General features: G+C 34.8%; 1 protein-coding gene across 1 annotated transcript; it reads right to left on the reverse strand.

Annotated features, from left to right (window-relative positions):
* Nucleotides 1–8,613: 8,613 nt before the first annotated feature.
* LOC113303336 (glutamine synthetase cytosolic isozyme-like) lies at nt 8,614–11,393 on the reverse strand. The gene is made up of 12 exons (XM_026552364.1): nt 11,194–11,393; nt 11,055–11,094; nt 10,841–10,944; nt 10,676–10,724; nt 10,436–10,542; nt 10,248–10,335; nt 9,812–10,015; nt 9,665–9,718; nt 9,485–9,522; nt 9,228–9,387; nt 9,049–9,109; nt 8,614–8,948 (listed from the first exon to the last, which is right to left on the reverse strand). Exons 1-12 carry the CDS (start codon nt 11,271–11,273, stop codon nt 8,857–8,859), a joined length of 1,077 nt encoding a protein of 358 aa, XP_026408149.1. The 5' UTR covers nt 11,274–11,393; the 3' UTR covers nt 8,614–8,856.
* Between the last annotated feature and the right edge of the window lie 3,780 nt (nt 11,394–15,173).

The following is a 15,173-nucleotide window of genomic DNA, read 5'->3' on the forward strand; positions in this document are numbered from 1 at the left end:
TAATGATGAATCCTTTATATTAAAATTCAAAGTGTCTTTAGAAAAGCGGTTTTCGCTTAAAAATTTGGGACGCTTACAATACTTTCTAGGGATTGAAGTTTCCCGTTCAGATCAAGGTATATTTCTTTGTCAAAGAAAATACATTGTTGATCTTTTAAAAGACATGGGGCTAAATGCATCCAAAGTAGTTTCTTTTCCCATGGAGCAAAATCTTCGCCTCAAACAACAGATGGTGAACCTTTGTCTGACCCTACACCATATCGTAGACTTATTGGTCGACTATTATATCTAACTGTTACTCGGCCGGACATCACCTATGTAGTGAATATTTTCAATTTATGCAAAATCCTAGAACTGCTCATCATGATGCAGCTTTACGTGTATTGCGTTATCTCAAGGGAACTATTGGACATGGAATTCTTTTGTCCGCTAAAAGTTCTCTTCATTTACGGGGTTATACCGATTCATACTGGGATGGTTGTCCAACCACTCGTCTCTCAACAACGGGTTACTTCACCATGTTGGGAGATATCCCCATTTCATGGAAATCTAAGAAAAACCAATTGTTTCTCGATCTTCCACCGAAACCGAATATAGGGCCATGGCCAATTTAACTACTGAATTACAGTGGTTAAAGTATCTTTTCTAGGACCTTCATATTCCTATTTCAGAACCTTTCACACTTTATTGTGATAGTCAAGCAGCAATTCATATTGCTGAAAATCCTGTCTTCCATGAACGAACCAAGCACATCGAAATCGATTGTCATTTTATTCGTGAGAAGATTCAGAGTAATCTCATTACTCCACGTTATATAAAATCAGTCGATCAAATCGCTGATATTTTTACCAAATCACTAGTTGCCGAATTATATACTCGGTTAACTAGCAAGTTGGGTGTTCTCGATATTTCTCCTCCACCTCCAACTTGAAGGGGGTATTAAATTTTATTAGATGTGTATATATGGGCCTACACATATCAAAAAGATTTCCATACATAAAGATCAGAATATATTGAAGATATACACACCAAGATTGAAAGATACCGAAGATAATGCAATATATTTTGTATCATATAAATTAGGAGTAGTAATTATTCTATTTTATTTTCTCTTAATTCTCCTTTATTTCTTTTATATTTTATCTTTGTTATCAAGTAATGTAATTACATATATATATATATATGAATATAATTCTTAGTCTAACCAAGTTGGGAAGACAAGCAAACAAGAGGTGTGTTAATATTTGTGATGGTATAGAAGAGCTAGTGAGTAGAAGATCCACAATCCAAGTAAGTTTCTCCACTTTTTGTTTGATCAATTGAAATGGTGACTCCTCCTACTTCTCCAACCAAAAAATTAGATGATTCTGAAATTCCAATCGAACCCACATCAAAAGTGGCGATTAATGATCTTTATGCGATTCACCATTCGGATAATACCAGTCTTGTAACTCTTGTTTTGTTCGCTCCTCTCTTGAATGACGACAATTATGGGATTTGGGCACGTGGAGTCACCATGGATCTTTCCGCCAAAGACAAGATGAGCTTTGTGAATGGGGCAATTGAAGAACCTAAGGATGCAACTTTGTATGCTAGATGGAAAAGATCTACTAATCTTGTTAAGATGTGGAACACCAACTCAATAGAGCCAGATATAAAATCTAGTTTTATGTATTGCGATTCGGCATATCAACTCTGGAATGAACTCCGTGATCATTTTTATCAAGGCTCTTCTTAAACATAGCCCATGATTTTATTATTGATAGCCCACGAGACTTGGTCAATCAAATTGACCGATAAATTATATTTGACTTTTCTGGTTATTAACTATAGCCCATGAAATTAAGCTTTATATAAGCAGAAGGACGATCCAGCTTGTTCTTTTATTCTTCTTCTTCCGTGTTATCATCATGATCACATTTTGATTGATATAAAACTGTAGCCACCCGAGATTAATTTTTTGTAGAGATAAATTACGATATGCAAATTAGTTATACAAGTGAGTTTAATTGATTTAGTTACATGTATTTTTGTCTCTATTATCAGAGAACTATATATATAATATCTTAATTGTTCCAATCATTTATCATGTTTCTAACAGGAGCTTTTTTATCTGTCCATGGTCCAGTTTATCAATTATTCATGTACTGTGCATAAATGCCATTTGGGAAGAGGAATTAAGAAGTGGTGGTGGCGGTGATATGTTACTACTAATACAAATTTTCAAAATGCTGTAAACAAAGATAGAAATCAACAAAAAATGTTATATGGATATTTGAATCATTTGTGAAGAGAAAAAATAAACCAAAGACTTTGTCGAAATTTATTAAAAGGGAAAAGAGTGTTAATCATGGGGTAGGGAAGATGGAAGAATATGAAAAAAGATCTTTAACAACTTGAGGTGTGTTGATGGTAACAATAATGAAGAACGAGTTTTATCGACCTTCAATCTGGAAAAGCTTAATTCTGTGGGCAATGGATAATAAGATAAAATGTCAAACTTAATTTATTGGTCTAATTAATTGACTAAGTCTTATGGGTTATCAATAATAAAAGTGTGGGTTATATTTAAGAAAAGCCTTTATCAACCTAATGCTCCCAAAATTTTTGAGTTGAAACTTGCAATTTCCACTCTAAAAATTGATGGGATGTCTGTATCGATGTTTTTCACAAAGATGAAAGCATTATGGGAGGAGCTGGATGAAACTTCCATGGGCACTACTCCATGTATTTGTGTAGTAGGAAAAGAAATTGCTGAACACCGCAACAGAGATAAGGTGATGGAATTTTTGCAAGGTCTTGTTGACAGATTTGCAAATGTAAGAAGTTCAGTTTTGTTGATGGATCCTATTCCATCAATCAATAAGGTTTATAACCTTGTTCGTCAGGAAGAAAAACAGTTACATATTTCTACATCCTCCAATGTTCAAGTTGAGAGTGCAGCACTTTTTAACCAAAGAAGTGAATCAAAGTATTCAAAAGGTTCAGCGAACAAGAAACCTAGACCTTTTTGTGACCATTGTAATATGATTGGTCATTCTCGAGAAAAATGTTGGAAGCTGAATGGTTATCCACCGAATCATGTTCCAAAGCCCAAAAAAAGACAAGGGACAATACTTGCCACATCAAGGAACGAGAAAGAATTTTCAACAATGAAAGAGTCGTCCACAGCTGATAACTATCAAGAGTATATGAAGTTCAAAGCTTTTATGGCTTCCAAAGGTGGTGATTCTTCTGTTGTTTCATCAGCAAATCTTGCAGGTAAAATTTTAACTACATCCAATTTTGATTCTTCTTTTTCCTTAGTAGATCTAAATATAGCAGGTAGAGTTTTGAGCATATCTAATTCAATTTGGATAGTTGATAGTGGTGCATCAAATCATTGTTGTTATTTATTATCAATGCTTTCATCTTATAAGTCTGCACCTGAAAATCTATCTGTTCAATTGCCTGATGGATCTAGTACCCGTGTGAAACACTTAGGGACAATTATATTTTCACCTCTTCTCAAAATAGAAGATGTTTATCACGTACCTTTTTTTAAATTCAATTTATTATCTATTAGTCAACTAACCAGATCACTTGGTTGTTCTGCGAATTTTTCTTCTAACTTGTGTACTTTTCAGGACCATACAAGGAAGATGCAGATTGTCTAGCTAATCAAGTAGGAGGTCTTTATTATCTTCAACAAAGTTCGATTAATTCAATTAGAAATAATGAGTCATTTGATTTATGGCATTGGCGTCTAGGGCATCCATCCTTGGAAGGTCTTAAATTTTTGAGTAGTAATTTTAATTATATTAATTCCAGTTGCACTGACAAGTGTGAGATTTGTCCTATTGTAAAACAATCAAGATTACCTTTCAATAAAAGTAGTATTTCTAGTAAATCTCCTTTTGAGTTAATTCATTGTGATTTATGGGGACCGTTTTCGGTTCCATCTTTAAATGGTGCATGATATTTTATTACCATTGTTGATGATTTTACACGTTGCACTTGGGTATTCTTGATGAATTCAAAATCTGAAACAAAAAAATATTTAGATTATTTTTTTTAGTTTTGTGATAAATCAGTATAAATCAAAAATTGACACTATCTCGTACGGATCTGGAAAAATCTATATTCCCCATATTCAAAAATTTCGTTCCGATAATGGAATCGAATTCCTGACAAAGGACTTACAACAATGGTTTCTCCAGAATGGAGTTTTACATCAACGGAGTTGTGTATACACTCCACAACAAAATGGTGTTGTAGAACGCAAACACCGTCATCTACTTAATGTAACAAGATCACTGCGTTTTCAAGCAGGTTTACCATTAGAATTCTGGGAGAATGTATTATGGTCGCAGGGTATTTGATCAATAAGATGCCCACACCAGTACTCAATTACATATCTCCACATGAAGTTCTTTTCGGATCATCGCCAAATTATTCACATCTTAGAGTATTTGGTTGTTTATGTTTTGCTCGCAACACAAGTCCTTCTCAAAAATTTGATGTTCGAGCAAAACCAGGAATTTTTATTGGGTATCCATACAATCAAAAAGGTTATAAGATCTTTGATTTAGATAAAAAGAAAATCTATACTTCAAAAGATGTCATATTTCATGAACGAACATTTCCGTATGGCAATGCGATTTCACCATCGCCAGAATCAAACCAATTCAATGATCCTGACCAGTATTTGGAAGAGTTAGAAAATGGTAATGAACATGAATCGGATAAAAACGTCACAATTCCTACTCCTCCACGAAGTACGACTATTACTCCTTTTCATTCGCCAGGAAATTTATCTTCCTCGTCACAAGGATGTACATCGACCGAAGACACTCAATGTACAACTCCTTCATCCATAAGTGAGTCACATTCTTTTTCAGTGAAATCTCCTGGATTATCATCATCAAATAAATCCACGTTAAATAGATCCCAAATGAATGAGCGAATCTCATCACGTCCCATTAGGGATCGTAATTCTCCAATATATCTAAAAGATTATATATGCAAAGTGATGAAAACTCCTGTTTTAGAGGGTCCAAAATATCCTCTTAAATCATTTCCTTTCTTATAATAAAATGTCTGAACAACATAAAACATTTCTCACAAAGTTTTTAGTCACTGACGTGCCCATTAATTATCGCCAAGCCATCAAAATTCCAGTATGGAGAGATGCGATGTTGAAGGAGGTACATGCTCATAATGAAAAATTCCAGTATGGAGACATCACCTATGTAGTGAATATTTTCAATTTATGAAAAATCCTAGAACTGCTCATCATGATGCAGCTTTACGTGTATTGCGTTATCTCAAGGGAACTATTGGACATGGAATTCTTTTGTCCGCTAAAAGTTCTCTTCATTTACGGGGTTATATCGATTCAGACTGGGCTGGTTGTCCAACCACTCGTCGCTCAACAACGGGTTACTTCACCGTGTTGGGAGATATCCCCATTTCATGGAAATCTAAGAAAATCCAATTGTTTCTCGATCTTCCACCGAAGCCGAATATAGGGCCATGGCCAATTTAACTGCTGAAATACAGTGGTTAAAGTATCTTTTCCAGGACCTTCATATTCCTATTTCAGAACCTTTCACACTTTATTGTGATAGTCAAGCAGCAATTCATATCGCTGAAAATCCTGTCTTTCATGAACGAACCAAGCACATCGAAATCGATTGTCATTTCATTCGTGAGAAGATTCAGAGTAATCTCATTACTCCACGTTATATAAAATCAGCCGATCAAATCGCTGATATTTTTACCAAATCTCTAGATGCCGAATTATATACTCGGTTAATTAGCAAGTTGGGTGTTCTCGATATTTCTCCTCCACCTCCAACTTGAGGGGGTATTAAATGTTATTAGATGTGTATATATGGGCCCACACATATCAAGAAGATTTCCATACATAAAGATCAGAATATATTGAAGATATACACACCAAGATTGGAAGATACCGGAGATAATGCAATATATTTTGTATCATATAAATTAGGAGTAGTAATTATTTTATTTTATTTTCTCTTAATTCTCCTTTATTTCTTTTATATTTTATCTTTGTAAATCAAGTAATGTAATTACATATATATATGTGAATATAATTCTTAGTCTAACTAAGTTGGGAAGACAAGCAAACAAGAGGTGTGTTAATACTTGTGAATCTACCATTCTAAATGCATGACCAGCATCAAATGTGTGTGCACCCCATTGAAGCCGGCAATATGTTGATATTGCATTGTGCAAAATACTTGTAATCAATTCAACTACAACTTCCTCTCTGAGAATTTCATATCAATAAGATAATACAGTTATAATATGTTGATATTACATTGGTTGAAGAAAGAACTGCAGGGGGGAAGGCTAGAAAACCAACTCAAAAAGAGGAAAAAGAAAAATGAAAGGAAGGATCACAAGATCGTAGAAATAACTTGTTTCAAACTCTGTAACACAATTTGAAAGGTATCTCTATGTTTATGGGAAAAGAAGGATTCCCTTTAAGTGGGATTCTCTGACCCATATTCAAAGAAGTGACTTTGTCTGCAACTTAATCAGCCGCAATATTGATTTTTTTGTAACAAGAAAAGCTCTGTGGAGTTGCAGTTGTCACCATTCCATTTCAAGATGTATGCTAGAGGTGCTAGAGCCTAGAGCCCAAGGAACATTGCTACTTTTTAAAGTAGATATGGATAAGGGAGGTCATTATATAAAAACTACTTACATTCAACCATAATGCAACTGACATCAAGTCATACTAATTGCCTGAACAATATTTAATTTCTTACCATGGGGCAGCAAAAATGAGATGAGCCATGTCAGTACTGCTGTGATTCCTGTGAACTTGTGCCAGGTGTGAACAAATGTTTCATAGAAATGCAGGGCGGATTAATTTGAGCATGGATTATGTATACATGAGTTGACATAATTTGTAACCAGTACTACAGAGCTGCTTTTCATTATCATAGCTTCATAAGCAGGTAGCACACTTTTTCATGAATGGACACAGAAAATCATATATATTAAGCTAGACTTGGTATTCAGCTGTTCAAATTCACATGATATTGCTTGTGACAAATTGTGAGTTACCTTTGGATTTGAATATATCTCTTGCTACTCTCCCAGTCAAACGAATGCCGATGGATGGATGCAACATAATGCAAATACGCAGCAGTTGTCTTCACCCTGTTAAATATAAGCAATCAAGAAACAGAAGCAAAGATTAATTAGGATTTTTTGTCGAAAATCTTACTGGCAGCTAGCATATGCAGCTACAAAATTTCGCCAAGTAACTTCAAAATCAGCAAGAAAGGAGTGAAAAACAACTAATCAAATGAAAACTTATGCTTTGTTTTGTGGCTGCATTTTGCCAAGTTGATCTACCGCAAAGAATAAAGAAGTCATGAGCGAGTTTTGACTTTTTTACCGTTTCTTATTAGAGAAACCAATTTATAACAAGCTGTTATCGGATTTTCATGCCACATGGACACTAGTGTGTTTGCACATGAATGTATTCATGACACTGTTTCAAAGTTGTGACTGTAGCTGCGAGTACCTTTGGTTGCTGTACTAGGTCGGCCATAAGCATGAGTCTCCGGATGCTGTCTTCAAAATTTAAAAATGGTCCAAGGGGTCTAGGTCTAGCGATTGAATTAAGTAACTGACAGTTTTAGCAGTAACTTAGGAGTCATTTATAAAAGTTGTGTACACATATTACTCTGTGGTACAAATAGTTGGCATAACCATGAACCTATGTATATATAATAGAAGCCTACCTTCTTTTGGTAACTAATCAACAGTGTTCGATGAATACGATTTTGTTTTAGTGTAACCGTACAGTTTACACGAGTTCTGTGGGAGTTGGATCTACAGCTACATGCCTGAGGAACCAATTGAGCTAAGGTACAAAATACCACTAATTTAGAACCGAATGAAGTGCAATGACCTGCGGGGGAATCCAGATTTCATATGGAACTATATCTTCACTACTAAATTTTAAAAAAACTGTTTTGGCACAAGAGTGAACCTGTGTAATATCCTATCCCAACTTGGAATTTATAGTTGGCTCACATTCATGAATTGTGTCAAACACCATGAGTCCAAGTCGCATTTCTCTCAACACTACACATACTAGTTACTTAACAATCAACACACAAATAAAGCAAGGGCACAACTAAAAGTATGTTGAAGTATGACTAGAATAAGGAAAATTGAAACTCACCTTGTTAACAGGGATTGGAATCAGCTAGTAACTGCAACTGTAACATACTTGGATAAAATTGATAGCTTAAGGCAATTGTTGTGGTGAGATTGTATTATAACCAGAAACAGTCAAGATATAAGGAATTTCTTGAAAATTTAGGTCGAATTTGGAACCGGAAGTTTGAAGGAGAAACTAGGTTAACATAACAAAGGAGAAACTAGGTTAACATAACAATAGAACGTTGAGACTTGAAAGAGGAAGAGTGTTTAGAATGGCCGGTGGCGATAGAGCATGAAGCCTTTATTTGGCTCATGGTCTCGCAACAAAGTGATGGCAGTACAATTGAGGAATGGTGGTGGCAGATAAATAGGGTCGAACAAACCCAGTTGCAGCGAGTGAGACATGTTTCTTTTCAATTTGCCCAATGGAAGAGAAATTATTTATATATATTATAAAAGTGACAGGATTGAAATATTTTTCTACAATCGGAGAAAAATCACCAAGTCACGAAACACACTTGTAAACAAAAGAGAAAATTCAAATGATATGTAAAGCAGGAAATTATAAGCAACGGAAGCAATAATTTCGCAATAAACACAAATGGTGTCTCAATCTCCAAAGGGGGCCTTTCCTCTATGTTGTTGATTCTTCTCTTCTTTCTATGGCTTCCATAGGATGGTAGTTTCGGCAACCATGGAAGTCACCACATATGGGTCCATGTTCGAGGCTGGCCTCCTGTCTTCGAAGTAACCTGCTCATTTACAATCATAACGATAAGCAAGTTGCACATTTTTAAGGGAAGCAGATGAGGAGTGATTCAAATGAAGAACAAAAATGTAAGCAAAAATTACCTTTGCCATCTTTTTCAGTGTCACGTCCGACACGGACAGAGCAACCCCTGTTTGCCACACCCTATATTTATCAAGAGAGAAATAAATTAGAATGATACAACAAAAGTGCTAAGCATATGGCATAAGAAGCAGCTCTGACAAATGTACACAAAAATTTGCTATAGATGAAAACTACATACCCATGAAAAGGTATTCATATCGGCAGTTTCGTGGTGACCGGTCAACCTTCTTTCATTGCCTTCCCCGTAGGCAGCAATATGCTCCTTGTGTCTTAAACCGAGTTTCTCAATCGCAGCCTTGATCACCTCATAACCACCTTCTTCTCTCATGGTGGCAGTGCTGAAGAAAATTTAATTATCCAAAATTGATGAACATGAGAAAATGTCAAGACAGGTCAAAGGCATTACAAATGGAAAAATTGGAAAATTCTTTGTACCTGTAGTTTGTGTGACAACCGGCACCGTTCCAGTCGCCCTAAGCGTCATGCAAAATAAACACCAATCTCATTGTTACCAAAAGGAAGGAGAAAATGCCACCTTAGGCAAGAACAATAACTGAAAACCGAAGATGAAACAAAAGGTTTTGCAATATAAATGTGTATAGTTGAAGGGGTTACCTTAATTGGCTTAGGGTCAAGTGAAAGAACAACCCCAGCAAGTTCAGTAATCCTCTGTGTAACAAAGAGAAGAAATAAATTAGAAACAACTCAAAAATGTCTGTCGCCGAAAATGGATATACAGATATGACCTAGAAATCGAGAGACCTCAAGAATGTAACGAGCTGCCCATAGCTCATCACCAGCAGAAATGCCAACAGATGGACCAACTTGGAACTCCCACTGTCCAGGCATAACTTCACCATTGATACCACTGATGTTAATACCGGCATAAAGACATGCTTTGTAATGAGCATCAACTACCTCTCTACCAAATGCCTTATCAGCTCCAGTACTGCAATAGTATGGTCCCTGCACTCATAACAAACAAAACCATGCTGTCATTCCCTAATTCACATTTAGCAAAAAGAGTAATCAAAAGATGATGAATGCAACATTTGCTAGAAAAAAGTTCCACGGTTCTAAAATTCAGATTTTCATGGTGCTCAAAATCTGAAGTAATTAACAAGTTGGTCGCATGAAGCCTAAACTTGACTTGTTAGGCTGTAAATTCAGATATCAATGTAAGAGAGGTAGGGCACACCTGTGGACCAGGGAAACCTCCTACTGGCCAACCAAGTGGCCAGTTGATGTCCTTTTGTAGGAGAGTGTATTCCTGCTCAAGCCCATACCTAACAAATATTACAGATCACAAATAAATTTTAGTATCCAGTTTCAGTCATTCAAAAATTTGAACCGGAAACAGTTCCAATTCCAATCATAATTATCTACCATGGAACTTCTTTTTCCACCTCAGGATGACTGAAAATCTGAGCGGCACTGTATCGCTTGTTGGTTGGAATAGGTTCGCCAGCTGGAGTATAAGCATCACAGATAACCTATAAACATTGGACAAAAATAACCCTGAGATTCTTTCTTATTCACGAATATTACCCTTAAAGATTCTCTTTGATTACAGAGTCTGAATAAATATTCAATAGAATCCCGTAATATCAGGAGAAGATTCTTCACCAGAATGTTGTTTCCTCTTCTGAATGGATCCTTGAATATAGCTTGAGGACTATTAGCAATTTATAAAAAGAAAAATTGATTAGTAGAATTAAATAATAAAGATTAATTTTAGGAGTAAATCACTATCAACCATTAGATTACTTGTGATAAAATCTTTGTACTTACTATAGGATGACTTCACTGTCTTCTCCGGGAGCTTGACCGGTGCTAGAACCGTCGTAATTCCATCTTGGAAGCTGTTTTGGATCAGTAATTGGTCCCCGTAGAGTCTGGGACACACAACATAATGAAAATTAAAAAGAAATGATTAAAAATCTAAGAAAAATCAAAGAAGAGGGAGTTGAAATTTTGAAAGTGATTAATGATCATAAAAACTCACTCTTGCTTTGCTTCTCATATCAGTGCCTGAACCACCAATCCTACAGGAAAAAAGAACAGATAAAACAAAATCAAGAGAACGTTGAAGAAAATTCTGGTGAAGAAACAGAGGAAAATAATTGAAATGGATGGGATTATACCATATGTATTCAGCAATTATGCTATCGGTGACAGGAGTGAGGTCCAAGTTGATGAGATCATTGATGAGAGCACCAGCCATGGTGATTGCAGAGAGAAAAAACTGAGAAAATTTGATTTAGAGAATGAAAGGTAATTTAGAAGAATAGTGAGAATATAAGGTGCTGTGCATAAAAGAAGGTGAGGGGTTTATATAGATGAAAGAACATAATTGTAGATAAATTCTGTAGGATTATAATAAGAGAAACAATTAATTAAAAAAGTCAACAAGAAATGGCAGTAACCTACCTAATAAACTCAGAAATATATATTTCAAATTCATTAAAAAAAAAACAAGAGAAACTAAATTATTATCTCTACGCCGGAACTGCACTACCAGGATTCTTTCCTGGGGTTGAATAAAATGGAAATTTGAGTGTGCTTGATGACTTCACCATGGCATGGATTGGTTGGACCAGTGTCAATTATATGCGTACTATGGAGGGTAGTAGGTATGTTGTATCTAACCCCGGCCAATAGGCCTGTCAATGAAAGAATATCCGTCGGATATTTAGAAATCCGATATCTGACATGTTAAGCACTACCAGATATTCGATATCCGTTAATATCCTATAAATATCAAAATCAGATATCGATTCCGATAGGCTAAGCTGTCGGATATCCGATAATATCCGGTTATAACAAAAAAGCTTAAAAATCCTTGTAAAACATTTTCATAATTGACACTTATGGGATATTTATCCGACAATATCCAATAATATCCGATACTAGACTCGAAATTAGGATAAATTAAAAATAAGTTCATATACTATCGGATATCGGATATTAACATTTCGGATGGGGTCTAATCCATTTCCGATATGTTAAGGAAGAAATATTCGATATCCGATATCCGTTAAAACGGATAAAAATTCTATAGGATCTGGAATACTCGGAAACGGATACCGTATATCGGACAAATATTGACAGGCCTCCCGGCCAAGATTATCTCCTTGGCTTGGTACTTTTGTTCTTGGTAAAGATTTTATTCCATAAACAATGAAGCTAGCTCACTTAAGTGGAAGCATGGATTCTCATGTCAATTTTCACCCGTCTCAGTTGGCGATTGGAATGCTGTTTATCCCAAGTGTACATAACAAAATTTGGCAGTGCATATTAAGTAGAAAAATGGAACTTTCTAAACTAATGGATGTTGTTTATCTGTCAAGTCGATTTCATGTATAGGCGAGTATCAAAGAATAATTGGTTAGGTGTACAGTACATAGAAGAACATAATTTCAATGATTAGTAAATGCTAAATTTTCTAAAATAAATTAATAAAAATAATTAGTCTTGAAAAAAATAATAACACCCTAACGAAGCGCCAAGCCCATCTGATCAATAGAAAACGGCAGTGTTTGTTGTCTCAAAATTATCTTTGACAACTTTCAACCATTGAATGATGGATTTAAAGTTTGGATCGGTGAGAATGGTCTGACAACGTCTTAAGCAACTCACCCTCCAAAGTCCAACCTCCACGAGTTCTACGTACAATTTCTCTAGTAAGATTCATCCTGCACGACAAAAATTTCTTGGTAGAATCCATTTGTTTTTCATTCTCTTGGAGAGCCAGGAATCACAAGGTACAACTACAACCTATATTGGTTATATCGGTTAGAAACAAAGTATCCGACTTTCACATTTCTCTAATGTAAAAGCTGAAAATTGGAAAACAATATGATTGAATCGGTCGTCAACATTTTTCAATTCACTGTTGATGTCAATTGTTTTTTTCCTTTTTTTAGTAAAGAATTTTTTTTTGCCGTATCTTTCATTTTCTTTTCCTTCTTCAGTTCTTGTATACTAGTAAATGTTTGCCGTATCAATCTGTTTTGTAATTGTTTCTTTTTTCTTTTGTATCTAGGTGGCTTCTATGCGCTTCAAGCACGCCTATGATGTAATCCTACTAATTGTCAATTTATCAACCATATTATATCATTATGTTGTAATTGCATAGGTTTTTTCTTTTTTTCGAAGGAAGTTATTGTGGAGTAAATTTTTGATGAGAGCGTTTTATGATGGGGGCATAGGGGACAAATCATGTCTTGACATGTGTTTTTTCAATTGATTATTTTAACAAATTCTGCTACCAAAAATATAAAGGATAAAATATCACCAATTAAGATAACCAATATTTTCACCAAATATACACTTCTTTTATATATTTGGAAACAAAATTTGATGGAATCAAATTATAACAAAGATACGTGTCAAGACATAATTTGTCCCCCATGCCCCCATCAGAAAACGCCCCCATCAAATATTTTTCCGTTATTGTGTTGAAAATTAGTAGTTTAATTTATGGTTTTTTTTTTTTTTTTTTTTTTTGATAATCAATTATTAGTATTTCATTCCATTAAGAAACGTTTACACGATGGTTTTCAAGAAAAAAAGTACATCATAAACATGAAACAAATACAATAAAAGATGCAAAACGTAAATAAATCGCGAAGAGAAAAAGCGATCCACAACGGTAGCACCCAAATCTTGTACGGAGAGATTGGAGAAGGAATGGTATTCGAAATCACGTTTCGACCATTTTGATTGATTTTCTTCTTGAAAAAGAGATACCCCTATTAGAGAGCAGTGATTTTCCCAAAAACTCATGTTTAACGAGAAGCCCAGAAACTCTAGATCTATTACTCTGTTGAAGAAGAACTTGATTTTGTCTCCATCAAATCTCCCGATGTACTTGTATCTGAAAACCTGAATCAAGAACAAATATATAGAAAAAAACACTACAAAAGTGTAGATAAAATCGCTGTATTAGCGAAGAAAACAATCGCCGTAATAGCGAAGAAAATTATTCAAAACATAAAAATAAAACTAAAAGTAGGAAATGATCTGAGCAAAGGAGAAAGAAAATGATAAGTTTTTTTCAATGTTTTTGAAAAGGGAGAGAGTAGAGAGAACCTCAACGTATCATCTGTTAATACAAAATTATCATTAGGGTTATTACTGTTATCATTTGTTAAGCTAACTAAAACTTGCTCAAGTCGATTCAAATTAGTTTGTGGTATCTTGTTGAAGGTGATACGGACAAGGCTTCATTGGCTAGCTAAACTGCAAGACGTCATTTGAAAAGTAAGTTGCTAGTGGACTACTTAATTAAAGTTTTAAATTCTAAATCTTTATTATTTTCTAGTTTAGATGCTTTTGTAAACAATAGTGATTGGCTTTTCGTACTTCTATTAGTTGGATTCACGTAGGACTCTAATTTATTTGTAGAAGTTCTTCTCAATCTTACGCATATAATAAGCCACATAAGTTCTTGTTTTTCTTTCTCTTTTTTACTTTTGTTTGATCGGTATTTCTTTCTTACTATTTAAGAATGCCTTAAAGCTCATACTCTCCTCATGGATCTTGTTTCCCAAAACACCAGTCTTTTTTTTTGTTGTTGTAGATACCATGACTTTTATGTTGGACCCAAATGCTTATTATTCGTCTAAATCTAGAGGATACGATTTTGGGACCGATGTTCTCATGGTCTAGCTATTTTATCCATATTTATTATGTTGTGGTCAATTATTTAAGCATTTTCAGAAGTTTAAGGACATTTTTCAAATTAAAACAACGATCAACCTATCGTGGTGCACATAAAATTTCTCTTATATTTCTGAACAAGAAAAATGAAAACTTATAAAAACGGCTTAAAACATTTTTCATAATTTCAGCACATTGTTTTCTTTTGTAATTTTTTATTTGTTCTAAATAGTAATTAGTTTATAGCAAGTGATTGGGTCAAAAACAACTCAGACATTGTACAGTTTAGAGCAAGTCTTTCGGTATTAATGTTTAAATGTCTATATTCGGTTTCACAGAGTAAGTCTTCAGTTCAAACAACTGCTTATTTAGTTTTTACGTTGGTTCATGCATAGAGATGAAGGGATGTATTAAGGTGTATCTTCTTAATGATAGCGTTAGTTAACAACGGTCGGGTATT

This window comes from Papaver somniferum, chromosome 8, assembly GCF_003573695.1.
Source record: "Papaver somniferum cultivar HN1 chromosome 8, ASM357369v1, whole genome shotgun sequence".
In the NCBI taxonomy this organism is placed as follows: domain Eukaryota; kingdom Viridiplantae; phylum Streptophyta; class Magnoliopsida; order Ranunculales; family Papaveraceae; genus Papaver; species Papaver somniferum.